This window comes from Phoenix dactylifera, chromosome 2, assembly GCF_009389715.1.
Source record: "Phoenix dactylifera cultivar Barhee BC4 chromosome 2, palm_55x_up_171113_PBpolish2nd_filt_p, whole genome shotgun sequence".
Lineage (NCBI taxonomy): Eukaryota > Viridiplantae > Streptophyta > Magnoliopsida > Arecales > Arecaceae > Phoenix > Phoenix dactylifera.
In genome coordinates, this window is record NC_052393.1 from 23038767 (window position 1) to 23052291 (window position 13525).

The window sequence follows — 13525 nt, forward strand, 5'->3', positions numbered from 1 at the left end:
TCAACAAGTTGCTTGAACTACTAGACTCTTGGAGCTGGTGTTACTGCCATTGCATTTGCCCAGCAAATTCTCTCCAATCTGAATGGAACAAGACTCTTTCCCAACACATTCCTGAAAGAAAATTACCTTGGAATGTTAGGATTAAATTAGACAGAATAAAAGCATAAAAATACTATACTTTCCATATTACCTCTGAAATTAGAGAATACACTTCATCAGACTCGCAGCCACCTCTCTCATAGCCTCCACAAGTGCCTTTGGGGTCACCAAAGCTAGCAAAGTCTATATTGGAGATTGTGAGACCACCTTGGCACGACAAGTTTAATGTCTTCCCTTGGTCTGCACTTGAACAAGCAGTGCCAACAGTGACAGTTTGGAAATTCACTTGTACCGGATCACCACCAGCTTCCTCAAATAAGACCAATGCGTTTGGCTCTCCAGGCTTCAGGAATGAACGTGGAACATGATACCTGCAAAATTTATGAACAAAAGATCTATAACAAATGATCTAGTTGTCAGTATTTGATGGATATAAGTGATAGAAGAAGCCAGTTACCATCTTTGAGATGGCTCTCCACAACCAGTTTGACATTTTTCTGCTTTGTATGCTCCTCTATAATCACATCCATTGCAGCCATCAGCTGAAGCAGTGTAATTTGGCCAGAAACGTCCAATGTTATTGCCATTAACCCAAGCTGCTCCTTTCCCCATGCCAACCAAGTCCACAACCACAGGATCCAAGCCGAGGGGAGTTTCGAACGTGGTCTTGATAAGATAAAAACCAGAAGTGATCAAATATTTCTTGTTATCTCATCTTAATTGTGTTTAGAATTTCTTTCTGTTTGCATTGCTACTTCATAATTTATCTTAATTTATAATTAGAAATCATCATCATCATCTTAATCTTCTTTCGATAGAGAGGAGATTTCTATTATAAATCAAAATCGCGAGTGAAGAGGAAAAGGGAGTACCTTATACCAAGTGAAGGGTCTCTGAGTAGGAATCATGCCGGAATACCATTTACGGTCTGGGTTATCAAGGTAGACTTTAGTTTTCTCACCATCCAGACCAATCTGAGAAACACCAACAATGATTAAAAGATCAAAAGTTACCGAAATAACTAAAATAGTTAACTCGTTAGTGCATAATTTTTACTTTGTAAGACCATTCATTAGTTGATAGATCTATTGTGATATTTCCACCAATCAATTGAACAGGTCCACCAACAATTCCGGCTGGGTCTAGCTCATAACGTGCACCATAATTCTGTCAGCAGTTCAAGAATAATTATAAAAGATTAGCTAACTAAGAATTGCATTTTTACTGAAGAACATAATATAAATATTGACTTAGCAAGTCACAGTTCAGAAAGGAATTATTAACACCTTTAGTCCAACAGTTACACTAAGCAGAGAAATGTGATTCTTTCCAGCTTTAAAATTCGCTGTCTGCTCCAATACAAATACCCAGTTTCCATTTGGACCATACTGCGATCCTATTAAACAAGATAACTTGAAGAAGATTAATGATATGATCTGATAAAATTGTCAGACAGCTAAATGAATCCATCCTGATTACTTTCTGCTCTTCAGATTATAGCTCTATGAAATAATGGTAAGAGAGATATAACCTGACATTACCTACAAGCTGCCCATTTACAAAGGCATGGAGGACATGGCCTGTTGTGTTTACACGAAGTGTCATCTGTTGCTGGTGACTGATATCCACACTGCATCAATATTATTGTTAAATTTAGCTGCTTCTTTCCTAAGAACATAATGAGCTACAAAATCGTTTTCTTTAAGTATCTACCTTGTCATGTACCATAAGTAGTCACTCTCATCAAAAGCGGTGGTTATCTGATCTGAGAGCTTATTCTCTGTGAAGTTACCCCCGAGACCACTGACGGAGGATCCCAAAATCTCTGGCCTCCATGACCACTTCAGATCAGAAGCCTCATCCACTGCCTTGTTGGGCTTCTTCACCATGATAGAAGTCTGGGTTGTAACCTATACAGCAGTGAAGGGAAAAGGTAGCATTAGCTTGGAGTGTTACAAGTTGCAAAATTTGAAAGTCTCACAGAAATGCAAACCAAGAAAACTTATACCTTGGCAGTGTTGTACACTTCTTGCTTACAGTCTGGTAGAATACTGACAGACCAAGCCGGCAAGAAATATTTGGCTCCTTGATATTCCAAAGTAGCATCAGAAGATTGGTTTGCGTTGCTCAAGAAGCAGCCAGAGAGAGTCTCATTATATGAGAATTTAGTTGCCTACAACCAAACTTCCATGAGGTAATGGTGCAGTCTTATCGAACTTATATCAAGGGAAAAGTTTATGGAATAACTGAAGATATCATACCGCTACACCATTGCCAAAGTCAGTGTTATTCACATCTCCATAAGTGAGAGCCTTCTCCATCAACTTTAGGGCAGCATGGAGCTCCTTCAAATGTCCCCACTTGGGTTGCCTAATGTTTCCTACAGAAGTATCACAAAACTTTCTTAAGTTTATATATATATATAATGAAAGATCTAAAGTTTTTTAAGTAGTATTTGTATAGATTATTTTGTATTAGAACAATGATATATTCAATAAACATGATTTTAATACCATATTCATCAAGTGGAGCATCATAATCGTAGGAGGTTGTGATGTATGGACCCCCCGGTGTGCGGGCAAAGTTGGTTCCTCCATGATACTAGCAAAAAATAATTGTGTTAGGTACACTCTTAATTTGCCTCTTAAAGGCACAAATCCTAGGAAGGCAAACCATGTAGTAGTTCTGAAGTGTTCCATTGGCTTGGAAGAAACGAGCCACTGCAAAAGCTAAATCTTCAGCAGGCCTATGTGGGTCTGGCTTTCCCCAAGCTTTGAACCTAAATTCATAAACTCGATGCATCAACATTATGAAAACTAGATGGATGCAATTACAGACATGTCTGATTTTGGAGAAGAATGAAGGAAATAGAGGCATTACCAGCCAAGCCAATTTTCTGTCCATATTTTTGGACTGTTTGGATTATTGGGCGTAAAATTATCGCAGTAGTAACCATTGCAAGTGTTGATCTAGGTAAAAAGAAATGAAATTTACCTTCATTAGAATATAATCAATTTGGTTATCTGACAGGCATTAAGAGGGAAAGATCAGTATTATGTACCATTGGTTGGGGAGCATCTGATTGCTGACACATGATCCATGGTAAACCAACATTGAGAGATTCCGCAAAATTTGCACACCATTGAATGTATTCTTTTCCAGCATCACCAAAAGGTCCCATAATGTTTCCATACTCATTCTCAATCTATTGCAGTTGTATTATATAGAAGAAATTTCAGCATCATAGATGAATAAACATCAATATTTTTAAGATCTTGATATAAAAATAAAAAAGAAAGAGAAAAATACCTGAGCTAGGATGATAGGTCCTCCTTGTGGAGCAAATAACCTTTCTTGTTTCAGCATATCTGCTATTAAAGTAGTGAAGTTGGCCATTTCATCCTATAAAATATGATTAGAAAAAGAGTATATAAAATCAATGCAGTTACATATCCACAATAAAACCAATTAATCAATGATTTTAACACAATAATTCAAAATATTCACCTTCCATTGCTGGTTGTTGGTTCTAAATTCCATCCCTGGGATTTTGCGCAACCAGGCAGGGACTCCACTAAAAACATTCAAGCCATAGTTTCACTCAGAGTTAAGAACTATGATTATATTATTTTATTGGCAGTATTTTCATCTCAGTCCTATATAAAAAATTCATGATTTTAGGAATTTCGAATTTTAAATTTCGAGTTTTGAATGTATACTTATAGTAATAGAAAGAAATAAGACTTAGATCCCTAGAATCAATCCTAAATTTATACTATTCGAAATTCAAAATTTCTAAAACCATTAATAGAAATAAGAAATAGATCCCTAGAGAATCAATCCTAAATTTATGCTATTCAAAATTTAAAATTTCTGAAACCATTAATCCTTGATATGGGGCTAAAATAAAAATACTGCCAATAATTTCCATCCATATACCAAAAATTAAATTGTAAATTACCCATAGTCCCATTCAGCACAAACATAAGGGCCGAACCGTACAATTGCGTACAATCCAGCATTTTGAATTTCCTTAAAGAATCTAATCACATCATAATTGCCTTCAAAATAATACTGAAAACAAAAGAAAAGCATCATGATGTTAGAACATTTATATTTATCTACCTACATATTATGCATCTATATGCATAAAAATCATCATTTTTGGTGGAAAATCACAACCTCACGACGCCGAGGCTCATGGCCATTCCAAAAAATATAAGTCTCAATAGCATCAAGGCCACCTTCCTTTGCTTTTCGAAGCAAGTCAGGCCACATCTGCACAAGGAGCAAATAACTAAGTAGTTACATAAACTTTCGACAAATAGTTGAAGCAGAAACAAATGGTTACATGAAACAAAATAACCTTTATACTCTCAAAAAAAAAAGAAGATTTTTTATGCTGCAAAGGAATTATAAGCATCTAAGTTACCTCAGGAGTGCTGCGTGGGTAGTGAATTGCACCAGAGATGATGATGCGGCGTTCACCATTGATCTTTATTGCTCTTCCGTCGTGGGAGACGTCTGTGGAGCGCGCGAGGCAGCAAAGAGAAACAAGCACTAGTGCTACCAACCAGCTTCTCTTGGAGCACACCATCCTTCTTCTTCTTCTCTCACCGCAGGGAATACCACGTCTGGCGAGAGCCCAAGGCGAGACTCCTAGGAGGCCTGGGACGCCATATTTATAGGAAGAATTAGATAAGATTTGTTATGAGTTTGAGTCCTATTGCGGTTGGGATTAGTCCTATTGCTGTTGGGATGCTGAAGAATAATATCTGGTTTAAAATTCTGTTGTATCTTGGATCGCAATTCAAACTTACTGAACCGCGTTTTTTTCCACCCACTCTCGAAGCCCAATGTTGTTGGATTTTTTTTTTTTTTAAACAATATTTTTGTATCCTGGGGTTGGATTTTTTTTTTTTTAACAATATTTTTGTATCCTGGGGTTGGATTTAGTTCGTATGATGTAACAAAAGATCTGTTGGACTTGGATATGGTGCGTGATAACAGTAACGAAGTTGATTTGGGTTTAGCATTGGACTTGACTGAACCTGGGTTGGTTTAGCTTTCAAAACTTAGTCAATTAAAAATGGGTGGGTCTCGTCCTGTAGATTTTAAAGTCTTGCTAGGTTCAATAGCCTATTTTCACTTTACTCTTTTTACTAAGATGCGGGTCCAAAAAATAAAACAAAAATAATAAGGGATTCCTAGGAGTTCGAACATTGAAGTTTTAGGGGATGGAAACAAGACATCCATAGCAATTAATATTTTACCACAACTACCTATTATACATATACATATATACATATATACTGTTGCTGGAAATTTGACCCGGGGGCGGCCGTCGGCTGAGAGGATGGAGCTTCGGCGAAAAGTGGCGGGCGGCGTCCTCCATAGGGCCTGCAAAAAGCTAGTGGCCGGGGTTTCCGGCGCCAGCCCTCCGATGCCTAAGTTAGAGGGGGCAAATGTATATCCAGAATTTCAGCGTTCAGCCCCCTCTAAGGTGGGAGGGTTTCCCTTTTATAGAGAGGTACTGGATTACCTATGATATGACGGGGCGGAGTTATCGTATGATTGAGCATGTTGTATTAATTAATGCGGGATTGTGTGAATTAATGTCTTGCCGTAGGAGATTAGGCCGGGGCCAAGGAGCTGTCATGGCTAATCAGACGCAACCGAGTGGATTTGCCGTGGAGGGCTTGAGATCAGTAGATAGCAGGAGCCATGCGTATTAATTGTTGAATAAGCCGGAGGTCTGCAGAGTCCATGCTCATTAATTGTTAGCGGCGGTGGCAGGGGATGGTCTCTGGTCGAGCTGCAGAAGGATGTGACTGCGGCAGGTGGATGGTGAGGTCAGGCTTCCGAGGTCGGGAGCTCTCAGGTCGGGTGCCTGGTCGGGCGCCAGGTCGGGCGTTTGAGGTTGAGCGTCAGGTTGGGCGTTCGAGGTCAGGCGCCTCTGATCACGTGCTGGTGACGTACTCACATACTTTGGGGGGACTTGTATTTCCCCCAACACTACCCTCCGACTTTCGAGTTTAAGCTGCTCGCGAGCTCGAACGTGGGAAGTAGTGGCTTTCATTGCAGTGGTGGGGGCCAAGGAGATTTAAATTATGCCGGCGCTCTGCGCGCTTTGGGGGTGCTTTTAATGAGAAGAGAGGGGGCGACGCCCTTTCGTCCTTCGAGGTTGCCTCGTGTAGTGGGCTCATGATGAGGCTCCAGGATCCGATGGGACACCGCCTCGATTCCGTATTCGAGGCGCCAGTCCGGAATGAATGCGCTGCTTCAGCTTTCGGGGCCGACATGTGGCGCAATGTGGATGGAAGGCGGGATCCAGCCCTGCCGATCTGGGCCGTCGGGAGGGTCTATATAAACTCCTCAATCTGGCCTAAAAAGGTCTCGCTTGGCTGCTTCCCTCTCTTTCGCCGCTTCCATTCTCCTGTTCTCCTTTCTCAGTTGTGACAGAGCCTCCCCGACGGTGCCTCAGGGCGATTTCCGGCGATCCCCCCTGTAGGTCACCTCCCCACATTAGTTAGGGGGTTTTCTTTCTTTTTCTTTCGTTTTTCTTCCTTCTAAAATGGGTTTTGGTCCAAGTGAGGTCGGGTCGAGTCTGTCGGGGGAGGAACTGGAGCTGGTCCGCACCCGGTTCTTTTTCCGACCCGGGTTTCACCTCAAAACTGCGGGGCCAAACGACAGGGTGATGCGACCACCTCCAGGTCGGATCGGAGTGCATGTCGAGACACTCTGGGCCGGCCTGCGGTTCCCCCTCCATGAGTTCGTGAACGACTTGTTGGTGGAGTACCAACTCGTCCTAGCACAGCTTGCTCCGAACTCGTGGAGGACCATTGTTGGGTTTTTGTTCCTTTGCCTTGCGCATGGGATCCCGACTTCGGTGAGCGTCTTCCGCCGGTGTTTCTTATTGAAGATGAACCCGACGGACGGAGAGTGGTTATACTTCGCCTTTCGGGGCGGTATGTCACTAATCCGAGGTGCCCCTTCCTCTATCCATGAGTGGAATGGAAAATTTTTCTTTCTTGCGTCCGAGGTGTCGTGGGGATTCGACCCAAGGTGGGGGCATCCCCGGCTGAAGGCCCTTAACAGGCTCTCCGAGCTCACGACGGATGAGCAGAGGGTTCTCGACGCTCTACGGGGTCTCGGGAAGGACATCAACCTGACCGACCTCCTAAAAGAGGAGGCCTTGGTGAACGTTGGCCTGAGCTCGGCGCGCCCCGAGGGTAAGAGCGGTCGTATTGCTTTATTTTCTGTCTTATTTGTTTCCTTCTTTCCTTACTTAGAGTTTTTCTCCTTTTCTTTATTTCAGATATTCCCCACATGCCGACCAGCAACACATCTCTCTTCTTCCGTCTGAAGAGGAGGGCTGCCGAGGCCGGCGGGGCTGTTCCCGAGCCCCGAAAGAAGGCCAGGCCGGCTGCCGCTTCCGCCCTTGCCGAGGTGAGGGGCCCGGGGGCCGGAGCGTCGGGGTCTACCCGGGAGAGGGCCCCAGCCATCGAGCGTGCAAGCTCGGGTTCCGGGGGAGCATCGGACTCGGTGCCTTCGACCAGCCCCGCCCCTATCTCTCAACGGGCAAGCCGACCAATTGTCCGTCTGCAGCGCTCGGTGCCCGAGCCGAGCAGGGGCCCCGAGGTCCCGAGTACGTCCCGCCCCGTCACCATGAGTTTGGGCGGGCCCAGTTCTTCGGGGGCCGGAGGACGCTCCGGGAGGGAGTCGGCCGACCCCGAGTCCCCGATCCGCGAGGGCAGCTCGGCCTTCCAGGATGCCGATGTCACGCGCGCAATATTCCGCTGCGCGATGCTCCCGGCCGATCAGGCCGAGTTCAGGACTCTTGGGCTCGAGGAAGTTGTCGATCAGACATACCGCAACACTGTTCGAGTAAGCTGCCTTCTCATTTTGTCTTTAGCTATTGGTATTTCCTTCATTTTTACTTATCGTTACTTTTCCTGCAGCATATCCATGAAGTCGATACTCTGGTATTCATTACCTCGGAATGCCAGAACGAATCTCAGCGGCTCCAAAGACAATTGGAGTCGGCCGAGAAGAGGCTTGCCGAATCGGAGGCTGCATTGGCGGAGGCCATTGCACGGAGGGAAGCCACCGAGGCCGGGCGGCGAGCGATTGTCGACAAGCTTGAAGAGGAGAGGGCCGCGCATGCTTTGGCGAGATCAGAGCTGCGCGCCTCCGAGGCGCACCTTGTTGAGGCTCGCTCTGAAGCCGCCGGCTACAAGTACGAGGGCGGAGTTCTCCGCTTGAAGGTCGAGCAGCTTGAGGCCCGAGAGAAGAAGGCACTCGAGCGAGCTAAGAATGCCGTGGAGCTCTTCAAGGAGTCGGAAGAGTTCCGCGACATGCTGAAGGAGGAGACCGTGGACGGATTCCTCCGGAGTTTTGAAAATTTTCGGAGGCAGATTGCACGATACTGCCCCCAGCTCGACCTTTCGGGAATCCGTCCAAGATCGGGGTTTGGAGCGGAGAGCGAGTTCGACCTGCCCTCGGTACTTGAGGACGAGGGGGAAGCCGCCGAGATCGAGGTCGGGGGACAGGCCGTCGAGGCCGAGGCTGCCGAGGCCGATCAATCGGCTCCAGTGGCTCCTGCTGGGGAGGTTGCCGGGGGAGTTCCCAAGACTGCCGGCGGAGCTTCGGCCGAGCCTGCTGCAGAAGGTTCCAAGCCGAGTCTCGCCGAGGACCTCCAAGTGATCGACGTGGACGACCTCGACATCGATGAAGCCGCCGCCTCCTGAGACTTGTTATCTTTTTTGTTTTTTCCTTTCATTTTTCTTTTGTTGTAAGTGAGGTCGGCCTCCAAACTTGTTGTACAGCCGGTCCTCAATTTTGTACTTCGGCCTTCGGGCTTTTATTAATGAAAGAACTCCCTTTATAAATTCATGTTTACCTTTCTTTTCTTTGCGTAATAGACTTAGGTTCCTTTCCGGTGAGTTCCTCTAAGTGTTCGAGCTCGGCTAAGCTCATAGACATAGGTTCGGATTGTGTTTGCTAAGTTATTAAGCTTCGGTCCGGTAAGGATGGCATTTAGGCACTGGGCCCAGATCTTAGGAAAATTCACTAAGTCTTCAAGCTCGGATTCGAATCTCGCCAGGCCCTTGAGCTTGGCTCCCAAATTTCTAAGACACTGAGCTCGGGCCTGAGACCCCGAAGAGGTTTTGTTAGGCCTTCAGATTCATCTTTCAGAATATTTGGCCAAGTTTTTGAGCTCGGCTTTTCGAACGCAAGTTTACAAAAAGCTTTGGGGTCGGTCTCCGAGGAGACTGTGGACCAAAATCGAGTTGCCGTTGGGGCCTTCGCGGCTGTTGGCCTTGGGCTTGGTCGAGGTTCCGACGGGTAGAATTGAAACCTATGGTGAGTGCCTCGGCACTTCTGAGCTCGACCATAATACCAAAGGTCGAGGTCGTCGCTGTGGACTTTTCGATATTTGGGCTTGGCCGAGCCCTCATTCAGAGGGGTCTGTATGGGTCGAAATGGAGATCACAAATGAGGAGAGCGTGTACGGGGTCGGTGGGACCTCGGCCTATGGTTGACTCAGAAGAGCATCCCGACCTTGGTCGGGGGAGATCCCGAGCTTGATCGGGATCTTGTCAGCGATATAAGTAAATAGATGTGATGGAGCAGGTGCTAAGTGGGATGTACCTCTCGCACTATTGGGGTCGGGCGCCCCATGTTGAAGCAAGCCACTTCGTTCCTTGGCCAGCTTTCGGAGGTATTCTTCAGCTTGGGATCCACTTTGGGGACACTGGCACATTGGGAGATGTTGTTGTTGTCAGGGATTTGCGTAGGTGTTGTTCCGTTACTTTCGGAGGGCCGCGAAGGTACTATCCCGTCTTTCTGAGGTCGAGGCAGCCTGGGCTCACTGTCAACTTTTCGGGGCATCTCGACCTTAGTCGAGGAGACGCTACGGGGGGGCCGTGAAGGAACTACCCCGTTGTCGATGTCGAGCGCCACGGAGGGCCGCGAAGGTACTACCCCGTCTTTCCGAGGTCGAGGGAGCCTAGGCTCACTATCGACTTTTTGGGGTATCTCGACCTTAGTCGAGGAGGCGCTACGGGGGGCCACGAAGGTACTATCCCATCTTTCCGAGGTCGAGGGAGCCTGGGCTCACTGTCGACTTTTCGAAGCATCTCGACCTTAGTCGAGGAGGCGCTACAAGGGGCCGCGAAGGTACTACCCTGTCTTTCCGAGGTCGAGGGAGCCTGGGCTCACTGTCGACTTATCGGGGCATCTCGATCTTGGTCGAGGAGGCGCTACGGGGGGGCCGCAAAGGTACTACCCCGTTGTTGATGTCGAGTGCCACGGAGGGCCGCGAAGGTACTACCCCATCTTTCCGAGGTCGAGGGAGCCTGGGCTCACTGTCGACTTTTCGGGGCATCTCGACCTTAGTCGAGGAGGCGCTACGGGGGGCCGCAAAGGTACTATCCCGTTGTCGATGTCGAGTGCCACGAAGGGCCGCGAAGGTACTACTCCGTCTTTCCGAGGTCGAGGGAGTCTGGGCTCACTGTCGACTTTTTGGGGCATCTCGATCTTAGTCGAGGAGGCGCTACGGGGGCCGCGAAGGTACTACCCCGTTGTCGATGTCGAGCGCCACGGAGGGCCGCAAAGGTACTACCCCATCTTTCCGAGGTCGAGGGAGCCTGGGCTCACTGTCGACTTATCGGGGCATCTCGACCTTGGTCGAGGAGGCGCGAAGGTACTACCCCGTTGTTGATGTCGAGCGCCATGGGGGGCCGCGAAGGTACTATCCCGTTGTTGATGTCGAGCGCCACGGAGGGCCGCTGATGAGAGCACAAAAGTGCGACCTATATGTCACCTAAATTAGTATTATTGCTAACCGATAATGATAAATTCACTGGATTAATATTATATTTGGGTTTGGCACAGATTATCATAAATTAGAGATAAAATGCACATTGAGTACAAATTTGACTTCCCAGACCCGACTCGGATCCGAGTCGGGTTTGGGTCCGAATCGGGTCCATTTCTTTTGTGCTTTTTGAAAATAATTTTGGGCAAATCTAAATTGGCTATATCATAACTATAAGGTGCTGGGTGACCCATGACTTGAAAGAATTGCACTTGACCTCCAGCCAGGATAGATGACCCGTCTACAAGCAAAATTTCATATCATACTATTTTTTTATTTGTATGACTAATTGGACAGAACTTGGTGTCTCCCAGCTCCCATCTTACGAGGGAAAGAAAAATCCAAGCCACCTCGTCCGCGCCCCCCTCCGTGATCCAAGCGCCCGTCCGCGTTCATCCGGCGATCCCGCACGGCGTCCAGATCCTATTCCGGATTCCCAGCGTCTCAGCCCTCTCCCGTGGATCCACGTCTTCCCCGCGATCCTCTCTTTCGAATGCCAGCACCACAGCATCCCGCGATCCCGCTTCCGATGATCCCAGCATCGCTTCCAATCCGGTGATCCCGAAATCCCAGCACCCGAAGAAGGAAGCCCCAGCCGTGATCCAATCTTCGGCGATCCCGCACCGCGTCTTCACCGCGTCCCCACCTTCCGATTTCAGGTCGTGGTCCAAGCAAGGCCACATCCTTCCTCTTCAGCCCGCGTCCCCGCCTTCCTTCCGCGATCCGGAAACCCAGCAGCCTTCCAGCAAGGCAGATCCCGAACCAGAATCCAAGCCACAGCATCCCCATTTCCTCCTCTTCCGGCAACGACAAAGGATACCCAGCATCCGGACATCACGCCCGAGCCGGATTCGGAATCCCCCTTCCGTGATTCTATTTCAAGTGACCCTGCGGCTATAAGAGGAGAAGAAGGAGGAGGAGGAAGGGGAGCTCGGTGGTGGTGGCTGGCTGGTCGAAGAAAGAAGAAGGAGTTTGGCTCCTTCGGTTTGTCCAGAAAAACAGGGGAAGAGGCGGACGTGGGAGAAAGAGAAAAAAAAAAACATTGCTCTGTTTTCAACTTCATTGAAAACAGAGCATTGAAATTTTTTTTTTTAGTTGTTCGGTTTGAGTTTTTTTTTTTATTTAAGAGAGCAATGTATTTTTTTTCTGTTTTAGTTGTACTTTAGTTGAAAGTTTTTATTAAGGAGTACATTTTGAGTTTGAAAGCATATTGTTCTTATTTTTAGTTTTATTTTAGGTTTTGTTTTGAGTTTTAATTTTTGAGAGTTTATTTGGGTAGAAAGTTATATTTATTCTGCAATTTTAATTTCTGTTCTGCAATCCATTAAATCCTCTTTCATGCAATCTATATTCCAGTCTACAATTTTCCTAATACTGTTTTCATCCAGTTTAATTTATGCCAAAGCTTTTCTTTGATTAGTTAAAAATATAAATACTCTTTAAATCTAAGTACATGTCTTCTAGTTAATTTCAATTAAAAATAATTCTCTAATAGACTAGAGAATCATTCCATATCCTCAAAATAATGTTTTTCTTCCATCATTCAAAAGTCAATTTTGAATCCGAGTGAACGTTTTAATTTTTATGCAACTCCAATCGCCTTCCTGTGGATCGACCTCTTACGACCACTATTCTTCAAGTAGAACAGGTAAGAGTAAATTAAATTTAACTTTTGTTCGTCGGTTCTAACAACGATCTGTCTAGCATATTTTTAGGTAGACAGAAAAGGACGAACAAAATTTTGGCGCCGTTGCCGGAGAGGCAAATCGAGAAGCAAGAATGATCACGAAGATCAAATCAAATTTTGGATGCCCGGAGTGAACGTACTCCGGTAGTAAGTTTTTATTTTTATTTTTATTAATTTTCCTTATTTTGATAATTTCTAGTTAATAATTTCGTAGTTATTAAATTCTGAAATTTGAAATTCGAAATTTGAAATTCAAAAAAAAAAATTAAAATAAAAAAAAATTCAAAAATTCAAAATTTTTTAAATTCAAAATTTGAATTCTGAGATTCAAAATTTGAAGTTTAAAAAGAAAAAAAATTTTCTAATTAAATCAAAAAATATTAAAAAAATATTATTTTTGCTAGTAATTGATAGGGTGCAATCCCTCGAGGTGATCATACCTCTATTGGGGCTCCTCACGGAGTAATCTCCAGAGCTTATTCAACGGGCATTCGGAGATTGACTGACACATAAGGATTGTGTTTAGTTTACATTCAAGTTATTGGTATAAAAAATTTTTTTAAAAAAAAATTAAAAAAATAAATTAAAAAAAATAAATTTTTTTTAAAAAAAAGGTTAGAAAAAAAAATTGCTTGCTCATTTAATCAATACAACCTAATGACATTGCATAAACTTTTAAAAAATTATTGATTATTTGTTGCATTTAGTATCAAGCATTTGCATAAAATAATTTAAGGGCAAAACCCATTAAAAAGATAAGGTCGGAAAGTCATTACCTGTCCTTAGCCCAAAAAAATCACCACCTTGCATACTTATCCTAAGCCAAATTAAATTAAAATCAAATTAGACATTGGCCT

General features: G+C 45.1%; 1 protein-coding gene across 1 annotated transcript; it reads right to left on the bottom strand.

The window, feature by feature from the left end:
* On the bottom strand, window positions 1-4696 carry LOC103723000 (beta-galactosidase 1-like). The gene is made up of 19 exons (XM_008813774.2): window positions 4532-4696; window positions 4282-4377; window positions 4061-4173; window positions 3607-3673; window positions 3409-3501; window positions 3161-3304; window positions 2980-3068; window positions 2773-2878; window positions 2613-2700; window positions 2361-2479; window positions 2108-2272; window positions 1813-2009; window positions 1641-1729; window positions 1386-1495; window positions 1156-1266; window positions 972-1073; window positions 557-765; window positions 191-470; window positions 1-111 (listed from the first exon to the last, which is right to left on the bottom strand). The coding sequence occupies exons 1-19, from the start codon at window positions 4694-4696 to the stop codon at window positions 1-3; spliced, it is 2454 nt and encodes an 817-aa protein (XP_008811996.2).
* Between the last annotated feature and the right edge of the window lie 8829 nt (window positions 4697-13525).